At 36.1% G+C, this 17146-nt stretch overlaps 1 protein-coding gene across 1 annotated transcript; it reads left to right on the forward strand.

Annotated features, from left to right (window-relative positions):
- Nucleotides 1-16363, forward strand: Vbp1 (VHL binding protein 1). The gene is made up of 6 exons (XM_075957561.1): nucleotides 1-128; nucleotides 3169-3293; nucleotides 5977-6043; nucleotides 8239-8337; nucleotides 13361-13499; nucleotides 15339-16363. The coding sequence occupies exons 1-6, from the start codon at nucleotides 39-41 to the stop codon at nucleotides 15407-15409; spliced, it is 591 nt and encodes a 196-aa protein (XP_075813676.1). The 5' UTR covers nucleotides 1-38; the 3' UTR covers nucleotides 15410-16363.
- The last annotated feature ends 783 nt before the right edge of the window (nucleotides 16364-17146 follow it).

Raw genomic sequence — 17146 nt, forward strand, 5'->3', positions numbered from 1 at the left:
CCTCGGAAGGCAGTTATTCGCGTTCCTGCTTTCTTAAGATGGCTGCGGCTAAGGAAGGATGTGGCTTAGAAGCTGCTGCTGGAAACGGGCGGCGGCTCCACCTAGGGATTCCTGAAGCGGTGTTTGTGGTAAGAAATCCTGTTCCTTGGCGTCTTGGTCCTAGGTTGATTACTTTTCAGTCGCCACACAGGTCTGCGTTGTTGGGGGAAGGTGGGGAGCTGAGCTGAAAGGTCCCGGGAGGGAATGCCCGGTCTGTTTCCCCATCCGGCCCGCATCCTGGTTTTTCAGACCCTGCCGGGGGATGGCTTTGAAGAGTGGCCAGAAGAGGGAGTGGGGGGAGGACTGCGGAGCAGGACCCGGATGCTAGGCGGTTGTCCTTTGCCCCCCGCCCCCCCAAAATAGGGCCGATTATTGAGGAGCACAAGACAGCGGTGGTGTGGTGCTGGAGACATAGATAGGTAATGGGTAGAAACTTGCTTAGTATAGTGAGTAGGCGGAACTGAGTGACACCTAGTCACTTTAAGCAGGGTCGTGGTCCGTTTCCTTGGAAATGGAAGTAGACTGCCGTGAAAGTAGATGTTAGTTATCACGAATGTGAATTCCTTATGTGTCTTGCTTTTAGAAATTGAGGGATTATGCAGTGCAGTGGATAACTGGCTGTCATTAGGTGTCTGAAACCATTTTATATTTGGTTTTTCATTCAAGCAGTTTGGGGAGACAACAAATTCTATGCAGTTGTGAGAATTGTGAGGAATACAATTGGAAGGTTTCAGGTAACAGGGAGAACAACCCAAATTCAAAGAGAAGGTAGAAGTTGTATATATTTTATCACTTATTTGTGCTGAAGCACTTGCTTGCTTTATAATCTTAGTTAGTGGAATTTTCCTTGACCTTTTGTTTTATACCAAAAGTGTATATACTCCCTTCTGTCTGATATTCTTCAAAAGAACCATTTCTTTTACTTAAATCACATTTTATATTGTATATTTTAATTTACTGGTGGAATAATTGTTTTGTGTATTCTCAGTGTGCCATGCTTTTAAAGGTATCTTTCAAGTGGCCTTTACAGGAAATAATATTTTCTGAGGTTCAGAAATTTTTTAAGAGATTTTTGTAAAACTTAGGAGGGAGTGGCTGTTGTTCCTATTTTGTAGATAGGAACCTATTTTGTGAAGAAACCAAGAAAATATTGTTCCTGAATATTTTATCCCAGATCACACATGATATAAATGAGCTATCCAGACTTCACATATGAGCAGACAGGAGGTCTTCAGAACCTCTGGTTGTGCTCTGTTATTTAGGGGTTAGGTATTTTTCCTGATCCTACCACAATGCTTATACATAAGACTGTGTGTGTATGTATGTATGTATATGTGTGTATGTATATATATGTGTGTTTGTGTGTATGTATGTGTGTGAGAGTGTAATTCCCGTGTGTCTTAAATATAACAGTAGTCAGAGGTAACTTCAGATGTTGATTTAATGAATACCAACCTTAATTGAGGGCATTATAATCTTAATCTAAACCTATCTTTCTATCTATCTATCTATCTATCTATCTATCTATCTATCTATCTATCTATCTATCGAGATAGAGCCCCACACTGTAGCCCAGGTTGGCCTAGAACTCACTGTGTGTACTAGGCTAGCTTCAGACTCATAGCAACCCTCCTACCTCTGCTTTCCAAGCATTGAGATTAAAGACAGACACGGTGACACCTGGTTCTAAAATTTTATGGTTAAAGAAAATTGTTACATATGGTTAAATATACCAATAAGATGTAATAAGCAGCCCAATCTATATATACATAATTATTTTGATGTTCCAAAACTAATAGCAGTGGCATGATATTGTAGCAATATAAAATTCTACAGTAGAGAGTATTTGAATCCTGCCCTGCCTTCCCACTTGCTGCCTAGCTTTGAGTATATATGGATGGCAATGTTTATGGGGTTACTGTGAAAAATAAAACGTGTTCAACTGAATTAAAGCAGTAAGAAATATGATAAATTTGGCACACAATGTGCTCAATTCTTTGACTAGGGAACATGAATAGACAGTGTGTTTTCATTGCTAATAGTTTTTCTTTCTCTCTCTCTCTCTCTCTCTCTCTCTCTCTCTCTCTCTTTCTTTCTTTCTTTCTTTGTTTTTTTGAGACAAGGTTTCTTTGTAGCATTGGAGCCTGTCCTGGAATTAACTCTTGTAGACCAGGCTGGCCTTGAACTCAGAGATCCACCTGTCTCTGCCTCCCAAGTGCTGGGATTAAAGGCATGTGCCGCCACCACCACCCAGTCAATTGTTTTAATATTTACTACAGGAGAAATGTACAAAACATCTCAACCTATATATGAATCAGAATTAGAACGAAAAGACTAAATTAACTACATAATATAGTGAGCTGCCCCAAATTGTCTTTCTTTAACTTATTTTTGTCTTTTTTTTTTTTTGAGACAGGCATTATGTAACCTGGGATAACCCAAATTTGTTGTATGTCTTAGGCTGGTCTTGAATTTCAGATCTTTGTGTTTTTGCTTCATGAGTTTTGGGATTATAGGCCTGTACTATCATGTCTAGCTTATCTATAACTTTTCTTCTGGCAGTACCTAGGGCTTCATGTCTGGTAGGCAAGTGGTATACTACTGAGCTCCAATCCACCTGTGTTTGACTTTTTATAATTATGTTTTTTATTAAAAATAAGCCTTTGGTAAAATTAGTTCTTGCTACTGGAGTCTATTAGACACACTTAAGGGTAGGCTCCATGCCCACCAGTAGATTGCCAATACAAAATGAATTCAATGGTATTTTTGTAGACTTTTCTCATTGCTTTGTTTGAGCATTTTTTTTCTTACTGGCTTTTTACTTGAATGTTATTTCAGATTTTCTGTTTTTATGGATTTTGTGTGTATGTTTCTTATATTTTCCTTTCTTTTTAAAATTATGCTGTGATTTTTTTGTTTGTTTGCCTGTTTTTTAAAGAGAGAGAAATGGTATGGAGTTGGGAAGGTGGGAGGATCTTGAGAAGTTGGGGGCGGATATATTTTATGAAAAAATTAAAACAAGCCTTTGAAGAAAAAAAAAGAAAACTTGTTCTTTTGCATTTTATAAACAGAGTGAAAATCAGATTTATGATATAAATTTAAGATTTTATATTATTTTTCATATTAAAGGAAGATGTAGATTCTTTCATGAAGCAGCCTGGGAATGAAACTGCAGATACAGTGTTAAAGAAGCTGGATGAACAATATCAGAAGTATAAGTTTATGGAACTCAACCTTGCTCAAAAGAAAAGGAGGTAATCAAAATAATTTCTACATTTAAAAAACTTTATTATAATTATCAATTATATAAGTTGTACAAGCCAATGAGTTTTATTCTGATATAGTCACACATACAAATATTGTGTCTGGATCATATTCACCTTCCCTGATGCCACCCACCCTTTCCTTTCCTTTAGTCTGGTGTATTTTGTTTAGCATGATGACATATATAGTTCTGTTAATTATATTGCAAATGATATGTTTTCATTCTTACTAATTGTTGTATAATGTTTCATTTCCACATAAGTGGAATGCATGCACAAATACTTGCTTATCCATTCATCTGTTGTTCTTGGCTATTGTGAATAGTGCCATAGTGAATATTAGTATGCACACAACATTTCCATGGTTGCTTTGTTTTCTTTTGGGTATCCAGTCAGCAATCATATAACTGAATCAGATAGTATTTCCTTTTTTAGTTTTCCCAATTATATTGTATGCACATGTATGTTCAGGTTCATACATGCCATTGTGCAAACATAGGTTCTCATGTGCCATAGTGCATGTGTGGAGGTCAGAGAATAACTTTCTGGATCAGTTCTCTTCTGCCACTTTGTTGAGGCTGGGTCTCTCTTGCTATTTCTAATACTTTGTATACTTCAGGCTAGCTTCTAGGTAGTTCTCATTTTGCCATGCTGAGATTACAAATGACAGCCACTGCATCCTATTTTTCTGTGAGTTTTAGGGATTGAACTTGGGTTGAGAGACTTATCAGCAAGGGCTTTTACCTGCTGAGCCATTTCTCTGGCGTCATTTTTATATTTTTGAGGAGTATTTATATTGTTATATATAAGAGGTATTATAATTTACATTCCTGTTAGCAGTATATAAGGTACCTTTTTTCATATATCTTTGCCAGTATTGCTAATTAATTAATTATTTTTAAGACAGAGTATCATATAGCACAGGCTGGTCTTGATTTTAACAAAGGGTGACTTTGAGGTTCTGATCCTTCTGCCTTCACCTCCCAAGTGTAGGGAGTTACAGGTATGTACCATAAGGCCTGGCTTTACTTTTTCCTGCCATACTGGGTAATTGAACCTAAGGCCTCATGTGTACTAGGTGGGTGCTCTACCTTTGAGTTATATTGCTAGCCCTTCTAATATTTTTTTATTTTGAAATAGGTTCTTAAGTTGCCCAGGTAAGTCTTGAACTTTCAATCTTACTGTCTCTGCCTTCTAAATAGTTGGGATGACAGGCCTACACCACCAGGCATAGCCTGGTATTTTTGATGGATAGCTATTCTGACTCTGTTGAGATGAAATCTCTGTAGTTTTAATTTGCATTTCATCTTTGCATGAAGTGGAGGTTGTTGGGAGAAGGGGCTGCTTGTTTGTCCCAGCCATCTGACTAGCTTAACCCTGAAATAATAACATGAAACTGTATTAATTAAAACACTGCTTGGCCCATTAGCTCTATCTTCTTATTGGCTAACTCTTACATCTTAATTTAACCCATTTCTGTTAATCTGTATATCGCCACGTAGCAGTGGCTTACCTGCAAAGATTTGGCATGTCTGACTCTGGCAGCTCCATGGCGGCTCTCACTCTGCCCTTCTTTCTCTCAGCATTCAGTCCAGTCCTCCCCACCTAGCTAAGTTCTGCCCTATCAACAGGCCAAGGCAGTTTCTTTATTCATTAATGGTAATAACAGCACACAGAGGGGACTCCCACATCAGGAGATCAGAATTTGTATGTATCAGCTTTACAACTTGGCCCTTTCTCTACCTCTGGAGATCATATATATACTTTTCTACCTTGTATCTGTGATAGTGTAGCTAATAATTCACACTGGGTGATTCAAAGGGCATCTAGATGATTTGTACATTTAAAAAAAACCAGTATGACAAATGTATACACTGAGAAGACATCACTGTGCTTTGCCTGATAGTTAGCTTACTATAGCTTATTTGTGCTGAGTATGTTTACCTATAACAGCCTCATATAGTACTACACAGGTGATTGATGTTTTCAGATTTGGAATTTGATATATTTGGATACATGTCGTTTTTAAAACTAATTATAAAATCGATCTTTTAAATTTAAGCTTATAATCAAATGCAGAGCCTGTGTATCACTTCTACAGAATGTGGCCTGTTCTAGAAATGTTAGCAACAGGGAATTAGACATGAAATAAGACTTTTTACACTATGTATTGAATATATCCATAGTTTACATATTATCTTACTTTTTAATTTAAAAAATATTTTATGCATATGAATGTTTTCCTGTCTGTATGTCTGTGTACTGTGTGCATGCCTGGTGCTTGTGGAAGTCAGAACCGATATCAGATCTGCAACTGGGTTATAGATGGTTATGAACCACCACATGTGTGCTGGGAATTGAACTTGGGTCCTCTGAAAGAACAGTGTTCTAAACCACTGAGTAATCTCTTTGGTCCCTTAAATGTTGTAATCAAATGTTTACATTCTTAATATTCTCTATATGGCTTATTAAATATACTTTGTTTTGTAATATTTATCATAAATATTTTCTCTTATATCTAAAATATTTAAATCTTAGGAAATATCTTAACTTTTTATATTTATAAATAGTTTTTAAGGACATATCAGTTGAAAATTGCAAGCCTACTAAGATAGTACTGATGTTTATTTTTGCCTGTAAAATACTATATTAACCTTTTTATCCCTCCTCACAGACTGAAAGGTCAGATTCCTGAAATTAAACAGACTTTGGAAATTCTAAAATACATGCAGAAGAAAAAAGTAAGTCTATTTTTGTTTGCAAGTATAAGTGGATCAGAATTCTTTGACAGAGACTTGATTTCCTTGACTCCTTGGTACTGGTACTTCATTTATGCAGTAGGATTCACCTTTACCTTCTTGTTAATGTTACCTACAGTAACATTAAAAACAGTATACTTACGTCAAAAAGATGGCTTTGTGGCCTTCCCTTAAAATCAAGTTTAATTCTCAGCTCCTCACTTAAATTACTTTGTGTGTGAAATTTTAATTAGAAATGATGTTGGGTATTTTTTAAATGTCTTATTCTAAGGTAGCAAAATTTAAGAATGTTTTCACTTAATTTTTATGGGTGTACTACTGGCATATTGGCTTCATAGTAGTAGTTTGGGAGTGATCATTCTGTTTCTGTTTTGTTTTTTATATAGTTTAAGGATTGGCTATAGATCTTTCCTTTGAATGTCTAGTATAAGTCTTCTGTGAATCCATCTGGTCCTGGACTTCATTTTAGCTGGAAGGCTTTTTTTCTTTTTCTTTTTTTTCTCTGATAATTTTTTTAAATATTTATTTATGTATTATGTGTACAATGTTCTGTATGTGTATATGCCTGAAGGCCAGAAGAGGGCACCAGACCCCATTACAGATGGTTGTGAGTCACCGTGTGGTTGCTGGGAATTGAATTCAGGACCTTTGGAAGAGCAGGCAATGCTCTTAACCACTGAGCCATCTCTCCAGCCCTCTCTGATAATTTTTTTATTACTTTATAAATAATAAGAATCAAAATTTCTACTTCCTCCCCTCCTCCCATTCCCCTCCCACTCCCCCACTCTCCTTCCTTCCTCCCCCTCCCTCCTTAAGAGAGGGCAGGGAACCCTGCCCTGTGGGAAGTCCAAGGCCCTCCCTGCTCCATCCAGGCTCAGGAAGGTGTGCATCCAAATAGACTAGGGTCCCAAAAGGAAGGCTTTTATTTCATACATTTATTTCTTAGGAGTCTACTTAAGTCATTGACTTCTTGGCTTAATTTTGGTGGTTTGGCTGAATTCAGATGTTTCTTTTAGATTTTCTAGTTTAATCGCATACAGGTTTTAAAAATATTCCCTTATAATATTTTACATTTCTTTTTTGTAATGTTTTCCTGTTCATTTCTGATTTTGTTATTTTGGATCCCTCTTTCTTTTGGTTAGTTGGGCTAAGGGTATCTAAGTTATGTTAGTCTTCTCAAAGAACCAGATCTTAGATTTTTTTGATTCTCTATATTGTTTTCTTTGTTTCTATTTAGTTGATTTCTGCTCTGAGTTTTATTTTTTTTTACATTGATTGAGTTTAGATTTTCCAACTTTTTGAATTATATCATTAAGTCATTTGTTTGTGCTATTTTTTTTTTAGTGTAGGCACTTAGAACTGTGAATATTCCTCATGGGACTGCTTTCAATGTGTTTCAGAGATGTGCTCTATTTTAGAAAAGCTTCCATATGTTGTTGAATAGAATGTATATTCTTTGGTCTTTGGATAGAATTTTTGTAGACATCTGTTAGGTGCATTTGATGTATGATATCAGTTGATTCTGATGTTTCTCTTTTTCTTTTGTCCAGATGACCTGTCTATTGGAGAAAGTGGGGTATTGAAAATCACCTACTTAATAATGGATTGATGTTAATCTGCATCTTTAAATCCAGTAGTAGATTTTTTTTAAAAAATAAAATTGGGCATCCATGAGTTTGCACATATGTTTAGGATAATAATATCTTCTTGGTTAACTGTTCCCTTGATTAGAGTGATATATCCTCCTTATCTCTTCTGATTAATTTTAGTTTGAAGTCTATTTTGTCAGATACTAGGATAGTGACATCTGCTTGCTTCCGGGTTCCATTTGATTAAGTAGTTTTGCTCATCCTTTTACTCTTAGGCATTGCTTAACTTTGAAACTAAGATGTACTTCTTGGAGGCTTATTATAACCTTGATAGGAACTATTTTATTTTATGGATGAGGAACTTGAGACATAGATGAATAGTGACATGCCAAATTTACACAGCTAGTAAGGAGCTGAATCAGAGTCCATGCCAAGTCATTTTAGCCATTCATTATATAATAGCTATTTGTTTTTTTTTTTTACTACTAAGTAAGTCTTCATGTTGGTACTCTTTTAAATGTCTTGGGATCCCTCCTTTATAACCTTGATATCAACCTGACCTGTCTGTGGTACTGTCATATTTTAAAGGACTCCACCAATTCAATGGAGACCAGATTCTTACTGGCAGATAACCTGTACTGCAAAGCTTCTGTTCCTCCTACTGATAAAGTGTGCCTGTGGTTGGGGGTAAGTAAATGTTATAGACACAGCTACTCACTGTATTTGTAAAACAATGTTTTCTGACCAGCAAAACTTTTTTTTTCTTAAGATGTAATGTCTTTATCTCTCTTTGGTTTAGAAAGAATGAAGGTGTAGAGTTCAAATGGTCTTTTATTAGAAATGGACTGGAATTAGGAGTGTCTTTAAAAGAATACACACATTTAATGTTTTTTACAGTTCAAGCAAACCTGACCAAACCTACTCTTCAGCTGTGTGTGTATGTGTATGGGGGGAGGTGGGGGGTGGAGAGTGAACTCGGGGCTTTGAGTATGCCAGGAAAGCACTCTACCATGGATCCGCATTCCTCATCCCTTTGTTTTTCTAAGACAACATCTCATATGTAGCCCAGACTGTCCTTTGACTTCTAATCCTCCTACTTTTGCTTACCCACTACTGAGATTGCAGTCATGCCACCATGTCCAACTACTTCTCCAGTTACTGTTTTGTCTTTTCAAAATATAGCAGAAGGAAGATAGAGTGGAGGGGCTATGGCTCATTTGGTAAAATACTTGCTTTACAAGCGTGAAAACCCGAGTTCAATACTGAGAATTCACATAGAAAAGGCAATACATATATTTGTGGTCCCAGGTCTTGGGTTTCACAAAGAAATGGGGGGTCTAGAAGGAAAAGCTGAAAGGGGTGGAGACAGAACTAGGGAGACCCTAGGCTTACACTAAGAGGTAGAGTCCCTAGGGAATTACCAGTAGTTTTAATGTAATCAAATTTTTTTCTTCTATTTTCAAAGTATATTCATTGGTATGCTGGCAAGTGGCAATCAATTTAGGTACAAAATGGTGAACAATTAGGGAGGAAAGACCTTTATTTGTAATATTTGCTGATTTTCAATGATATAGTGTTCTGATCATTCCTGTATGATATACTGGAATGTATAGTTGAAAAGAGGTGTGTATACAAGTGTCATTTACATTTCAGTGCAAAATATTCCAAAATACCCTTGTGTTACATTCCTCAGCAAACACCCTTCAGTCCTAGTGTCGGTGGTGGTAGGGAGATACATTGCAGCACTGCTGCTGGTAGCCTGAGGGTCTTTCTTCCTCTTTAGGGACTGCTACTAGGTAAAAGTGGGTCTTTGACTATGCTGCATACAATAACTCAGGGCTAAGTCAGCACGAAGCAAAGTTTATGAAGTATTTGTAAGAAATGTTTCAAATCTAAGTGGGAATGTTTAGAGAGAGAAGGTGCTTAGGAAAAGTACAGCACCCTCAAGGCACGGTTCTCAACTTCTCAAAAGAGAGATGTGCTTAGTTAGTTTTACTAGGGCTGAACTCAGAGGACTTATGTCTGCTAGGCAGTTACTGTATGTCTGACTTACACCAACCCTTTAATTGTTATTTTAATTGTTATATTTGTAGGGTATAGTGTGGTAATTCAGTATGTATATACAATGTATACTGATCTACTAAGGGCAACTTAATATTATCATCTTTTTACTACTTTGAATTTAGAGTCATTAAGCTCTAAGGGTTAGGCTTTATGGCAATACGTATAGTCCTAGCATTTTGGTAGGCTAATTTCTTCAAGTTCAAAGTTAGCCTGGGTTATGGGATAAGACTCTGTCTCAACACCCCTCCTCCAAATATATAGAAATAGTAGAGTATTGTAGCACAACTAATAAAAACCCAGAGACGGATATTGGGGTTCAACCTGAAGATCAGAAAAGCAAAACAGCCAGCTGTTGGCTCTTACTTCTACCTCAGTCCGAAAATGGTGATCTTGCCTCTGGTAATCTCTGTCTCTTCCCGTCTAATAATCCTCTCTAGTTCTGGGATTAAGGGCATGCACCACTATCATCTGGTTTCTATGGCAAATTAGTGTGGCTACTGGGATCAAAGGTGTGGGTCACCACTGCCTGGTCTGTAAGGCTGACCAGTATGGCTGTTTTACTTTCTGATCTTGTGGCAATCTTTATTAAAATACAAATAAAATATCACTACACTGTAGTTAACACAACTGTTCTTTAGAACACTAGAACTGTGCTTTGGTATCTATTACCAAATTCCCTCTAACCTTACCTCAAAACCCCTCCTAGTCTCTGATAATCATTATGCATTCATTTTTAAAAAGCATCTACATGTAATATGGTAGCCTGCTATATTTCTCCTTTGTGTCTGACTAAAATCTTGTGTTCTAGTTAGGTTACTGATATTAATTTAGAGCTCCCATTATCTGCTGTGTACCACATTGTTGCTGTGTGTAAAGGTCCCAAATCATTTCTTTGAAGATACTGTCTCTCTTTTTTTTAACAATTAAGGTAAAATTTACTATTTAAAAGTATACAGTTTCATAGTTTTTAGTGTATATGTGCAACTCTGATCTCTTTTTATTCCAGAACATTTTATTTACCCCATAAAAAAACCCATTTCTATTAACATTCTACATTCCTTTTGCTACTTCCTTTCCTCTGGTATCCACTGTACTTGATTTTTACCAGATGGCTGAGAGCGTAGCAACTGTTAATTTACATCCTTTCTCTGTGTATTGGCTTCATTCCTTTATAGCCCAAAATACCCTGTTTTGTGTATAAGCCACATCTTGTCCATTCATTATTAACTAATAGATATTTGGTATATCTCTCCTTTTTGGCTATTGTGAATAAATTTTCATGCCAATATATATTTTCAGTGTTCTTGAGTTATGTATGTGTCCTGGCTTTTAAAATTTGATTGCTTGCTTCCTTTCTTTCTTTGATTTTTGATAAAGAGTCTTTCTATGTAGTCCTGGCTTTCCTAGACTAGGCTGACCTCAAACTCATAAGAGATCTTCCTTGCTCATTGTCAAAAATTATGATATTAAAGGCATAAACCACTATGTACAACTATTAATGTTAGTTTTGTGTTTTTTGTTTTAATTACTGTTATTTTAGTTAATTGAAGTTCAATAAGTACTGTTTTTTAGTTATTTGAGGTTCAGTAATTACCATTGCAGCCACCCATCTTCTTTCAGAACACAGAGTCTTGCATAAGCTACTCAAGTGTTTTACCAATGAAATACATCCCCAGTTGCTGTTTTTCTTTTTTTTGTTTTTTGTTTGGTTGGTTTTTTTGAGACAAGGCCTTCCTGTGTGACCCAGGATGGCCTTGACCTCCCACTCTTCCTGCCTCAGACTAGCAAGTGATGGGTTAATGCTTTTTGCTTCTTTGTTCTTTGACAGATTGTTTTGTATCCCAGGCTTGCAACAAACTGTGTAGCTGAGGATGACCATGAACTACTGATCTCCTCTGCCTCCTGAGTATTAGAATAGATGTGACTTTTTCTGTTTTTCTTTCCTGAGACAAACTCTTACTATATAGCACAGACTGGTCTTGAGCTCAGATTCCCCCTTCCTCAGCCTCCTGCATTCCAGGATTATAGCCACAAGTCTCTGTTAAGCTTTAATACTTGTTTGACAGATAATATTTTTATATGTAATTTAAAAGGTATAAAAGCACCATCTTAGTCATTTTCTCTATGAGTCAATTATCACCGACTGGGTAATTTATAAAGAATTAGGTCTGTTTGCTATGTCTGGAAACTGGGAAGTCCAAGAGGATGGTGCCAGCATCTGGTGAGGGCCATAGGCTGTGTCATATGGTAGAAGAGATCATTTGGTAAAACTGTAAGGCATACTAGCTTACTAATGCCATCATGGAAGTTCCTCATGATGTCATCTAAATCTGATGGCTTCCTAGAGACCCTGTCTCAATTCTACTAGTATATTATGTGTTTGGTACTTTTCATTCTGGGAGACAAATCTATAGCAAAGATATCCTGTGAAGAGCCTACTTCTCTTTAGCACAGTGTACCTGCCTTTAAAGTAACCAGTAGTCTATTTCTTGGTATCCTTCATGTTGACTGAGGTTTCTGTTGACAGAGGTTTCTGTCCTACCTGGTCCTGTAGCCGTTCAGTCACAAAGAAATACACAGAGGTCCACATTAATTATAAACTGGTTGACCTAGTAGCTCAGGCTTCTTATTAATTAATTCTTTTTTTTATTAAAAATTCCCGCCTCCTCCCCGCCTCCCATTTCCCTCCCCCTCCCCCTACTCCCCATGCCCCACTCCCCTCTCCTCCCTCTCCAGTCAGAAGAGCAGTCAGGGTTCCCTGCCCTGTGGGCAGTCCAAGGTCCTCTCCCCTCCATCCAGGTCTAGGAAGGTGAACATCCAAACAGGCTAGGCTCCCACAAAGCCAGTACATGCAGTAGGATCAAAACTCAGTGCCATTGTCCTTGACTTCTCTCATCAGTCCTCATTGTCCACCATATTCAGAGAGTCCGGTTTTATCCCATGCTTTTTCAGTCCCAGTCCAGCTGGCCTTGGTGAGCTCGCAATAGATCAGCCCCACCGTCTCAGTGGGTGCTTATAACTTATATCAGCCCATAATTCTTGTCTATGTTAGCCACATGGCTTGGTACCTTTTTTGAGGCAGTCACATCTTGTTTGCTCTGTGTCTGGCTTCCTCTCTGTCTGGGTGACAACTACAGACTGAAACTACCCTCTTCCCAGAATTCTTGTTGCCCCACCTTTACTCCCTGTCTGGTCGCGGTTACCACACCTATACTTCCTGTCTGGCTACTGGTCAATCAGCATTTTATTAAACAAGTACAAGAAGCATATCTTTATAGGGTAAAATCATTGTCCCACAGTACCTTCAAGAAAAGTTTTATACATTCATAGGTAAAGACCATATCCATCTGCCCTTTTACAGAAATGGTAACACACACTATTCTTTTTCCCATTTCATAATGTGTGTTGTGATTATGTGTATTGATATTTCATTTTCTACATATCTGTAACTCTGGGGTCAGCAAGTTTTCTGTAAAGGCTCAAATAGTAATATTTTCTATTTTTTAAGGCTGTATGGTCTTTGTCTTATGCTCTGCTGTAGCACAGTATAAGACAGTGGGCTGGTTTGGTTCAGGGGCTGCAGTTTGCAGACATTTGCGTTAACATGGAGATTGTTAAGTAATTGTCATGACTTTTTTCTCTTTAGGCTAATGTAATGCTTGAATACGATATTGATGAAGCTCAGGCATTGTTGGAAAAGAATTTATCAACTGCCACAAAGAATCTGGATTCTCTTGAGGAAGACCTTGACTTTCTTCGAGATCAATTTACTACTACAGAAGTCAGTATCCTTTTAAGAAATAGGCAAAGAGAAGGAGATTTTTTAAATTCCTATGTTGTTTTTATGGGGAGACGGACTTTATTCTTTTTTTTTAAGATTTATTTATTTATTTAGTTAGTTAGTTATGTACACAGTGTTCTGCCTACACTCCAGAAGAGGGCACCAGATCTCATTATAGATGCTTTGTGAGCCACCATGTGCTTGCTAGGAACTGAACTCAGGACCTCTGGAAGAGCAGCTAGTGCTCTTAACCTCTGAGCCATCTCTCCAGTCCCTCCATGACTTTATTCTTAAATAAATGTGAAGTTGGAGAATGTATAAGATAATGGCTATCTTATTTGAATCAAAAACCTTAGAGATAAAATAATAAATTTGAAATATAGAGACATGAACAGCAAGCAGATTCCCACTGCTCAGTAAGTTTTTTCAAATAAATTGACTTAATCAGTTAAAAAAAACATTAAAAATTCTCTTCTAGCTACTTTGAGGCATACAATAAAATGTCCACCATAGTCATTGTACTATGTCACAGAACATGAGCTGTTTGTTATTCTCTGTTCCGACTGAGCTCCCAAACCTGTCAATCATGTGTCCCCAGCCCTCCTGCCACTGTTATAATCAAATAGTTTAATTTCACAAACATTTAAAAGTCCTCTGTGTTATTTTACTCACCCCTAAAATACCACAGGCATTTTGTGTTTCCTTTTGTTCTTTCCTTCATCTGTTCCTCCTACCTAGAATGATTTCTCTTTTTATACTTGATGGTAATCCTTTATCCTTCACATTTCAATTTAAACATCAGAGAATTTCTCAACTCTTTCTAATTCTGTCAGAGCAGTCCCCCACTGTACATATAATACTTTGTTTTTCTTGCTTAACCCAAAGCTTTTCAATTGTAGGACCTACAGTCTCTCCCAACATGTAGCATGTAGTAGGTATGTTCTTGCAAGATAGGTTTTTTTTTTTTTTTGAGGTTTAGTGCCAGGATCATCTGATTAGTGAATACTTGATTCAGCTGTGAGATTCTGAGGCTCTAGGAGAGCTAGACTTTATGGAAAAGAAAAGGTGTTATTGTGGGAGAAAATGAGATTCAATGAAAGAAGTCATCTAAGTTGAATCCTAGAAACCTGGAGAAATGCCATTTATCATTGATATAGTAATGTATAAACTGGAAAAGTTAGAGTGCTAGACAGACATTAGAATAAGTTCTGATGAATCTAAACTCCATGAAGGAAGGGACTTCAACTAGCTAATTCAAGTATGTGTAGAGTACCTAGTCACACAGATACTTAATAAACTAGAGGATCTGTTAAGCCCAGAGAACTGTAAGATATAAAATTTTTAATAATTGTACTCATTTTAACATTTTGTGCTGGGATATAGAGTCAGAGATTTTTGAAACTTTGTGAATGAAGAATTAGTTTTAAAACTTGACAAATAAAATAATAGAAAAAATGAGTTAGACATAGTGGTATGTACACTACAGTTCCATATACTTGGGAGTTTGGGGTTTTAGTCTGAACCCATGAGTTTCAGGAAAGCCTGGGTAGTATTGTAATATGTCTCAAATTTGTTGAGAGTATCTAGCATATATTCATTAAGTGTAGTGTTATAGTTGACTAGATATGCTAAGCAGTTATTGATTGGAAGTCTTGATTTTTTAGAAGTTAATTCCAGAATTTTCTTAGCAATTGATAGTATAACAACATGGCTGTCAATAGTAGTTGCCACTAATATTTTTGTTTGTGTGATTTCTGTGTCTTTGTTTCACTTTATGAGTTACTGATAATTTCATTTGTTATCTTTAGCATTATATTTGCATTTTCTTTGACAATTCTTGCAGATATGGCCAGGGTTTATAATTGGGATGTAAAAAGAAGAAACAAAGATGATTCTACCAAGAACAAAGCATAACACCAGAATTGAAAATGTAGTTCAGGTTTCCAAACATGTTAAATAAGCCAGTGTTTATCTTTAAAGATTGATGTAACTGAGTGTTTTTTTTTCACAGCAGAAATAATAAAAACATAAGGACACCATTTTATTTATTTATGAAAACAAAAATTACTTTCAAATATTTTATGAAATTAACAGTATTCTTTTCATATTTCCCTACAAAGTAATGCTGCTTTTGTTTTATTTTATCTGTTATAAGACAACTCTTAACTGAAATGGCCGAAAACTGTGAGGAATGCTATGGAGGCTGCTGAATGCTGAGCACCAGCACAGTTTACACAATTTTTTCTTTATCGCTTGATGTTACTCTCACTTAATGTGGTAAACCTTTTAGAGGCAAGAAAGACAATTCAATATTTGTAAACTTGTTTTTCTTTAGTTTTTGTAGGATATCATCCTTTGTTACTGTTGTGTTCTATAAATGGGGTTTCATGCATTTCTGCTTAACCAATAGCTTTTATGATACTCTAATCTTTTCAGAAAATGATTATTTACTTTCATACACAGTTTGAGGGCTATTGACATATATAAAATTTTGACCCCAAATAAGTACGCTTTGCAATGCCAGTATAAGGGAGACTTGATCAATGTGAGAGAACACTACCCATTCAAAACTTTATGCTAAGATAATTTTATATTATGTAACAGTTCTCCAAAGCACCTTGAACAGGACTATTAACATAAATGTAAATCTGCATTGGTTCAAAAGAGTTGTAAGCTTTTTTTATTTGTGATAAAATTGCATAGGAATGATAAAATCGGTGGAAAGCCATTGGCACTGTGGTAAAAGTACTTCGTGGTACAGATTCTGGTAAAAATAGATGCATGTTATTCTATCTCCATGTAGTAAAAAGTATACTTGTACGATGTTTTGTACTTGTATTTCATGTAATTAAAACAGTTATATTCAAACTGTTGCCTGATACCTTTTTCATGTTAATCTTTATCTTAATCTGTATAGGTTTCTGGAAAATACCAAAAGTCAGGTAAAACAAGCATTTATATTGTATGGGTCTGGAGATTGGTAAGTTCAATTGAAGTGCAAGGGCAGAGCCCTCATGATGTACTCATTTCTCTAACTTCCCACATTCATCCTAATACTTTGAGGTATTAGCACTTATATTTTAACATGAGAAAAACATTTCAGATGATATCTAAGGTTAACATAGGTCTTTTCACATTTTATGGGGTTCATTTACATGTACTTAACTAGTATATGTTAAGAGCTTTTTTGTGGAAACAACAAAAATCCCATTGGAAGGAATACAGATAAATAAGATTTTAATCTGAAATATACCAAACTTTCTTTTTTTATTACTAATTTTTTTGGACAATATATTTTGATCATGTTTTTCCCATCCCTCAACTCCTCCCAAACTTTCTTGGTTTAGTTTCTCTTTTATGAATTTTTTAAATTTTAGAATTTGAAGAATGTAAATACTATTTTTCCCACTCTGTAGTAGTAGATATATTGGTACAGGGTGTTCCTGTTAATATAGGAATGGTGTTTCTCTTCCGTAAACATCTATTTTGTTTTAAATATCTAGAAAGATTAAATATGAATCTGTAGTTAATGTAAGGAATGTGAAGAAAACTGCCGCGTGGTAACAATAAATTATACAGTACAAATTAAGTTAATCATTCAATAAATAATGTTTCATGAGCACTGTTAGTTCCTAGTAAATGAAAGATATT

The sequence above is a fragment of the Microtus pennsylvanicus genome, chromosome X, assembly GCF_037038515.1.
Source record: "Microtus pennsylvanicus isolate mMicPen1 chromosome X, mMicPen1.hap1, whole genome shotgun sequence".
Classification (NCBI taxonomy): domain Eukaryota; kingdom Metazoa; phylum Chordata; class Mammalia; order Rodentia; family Cricetidae; genus Microtus; species Microtus pennsylvanicus.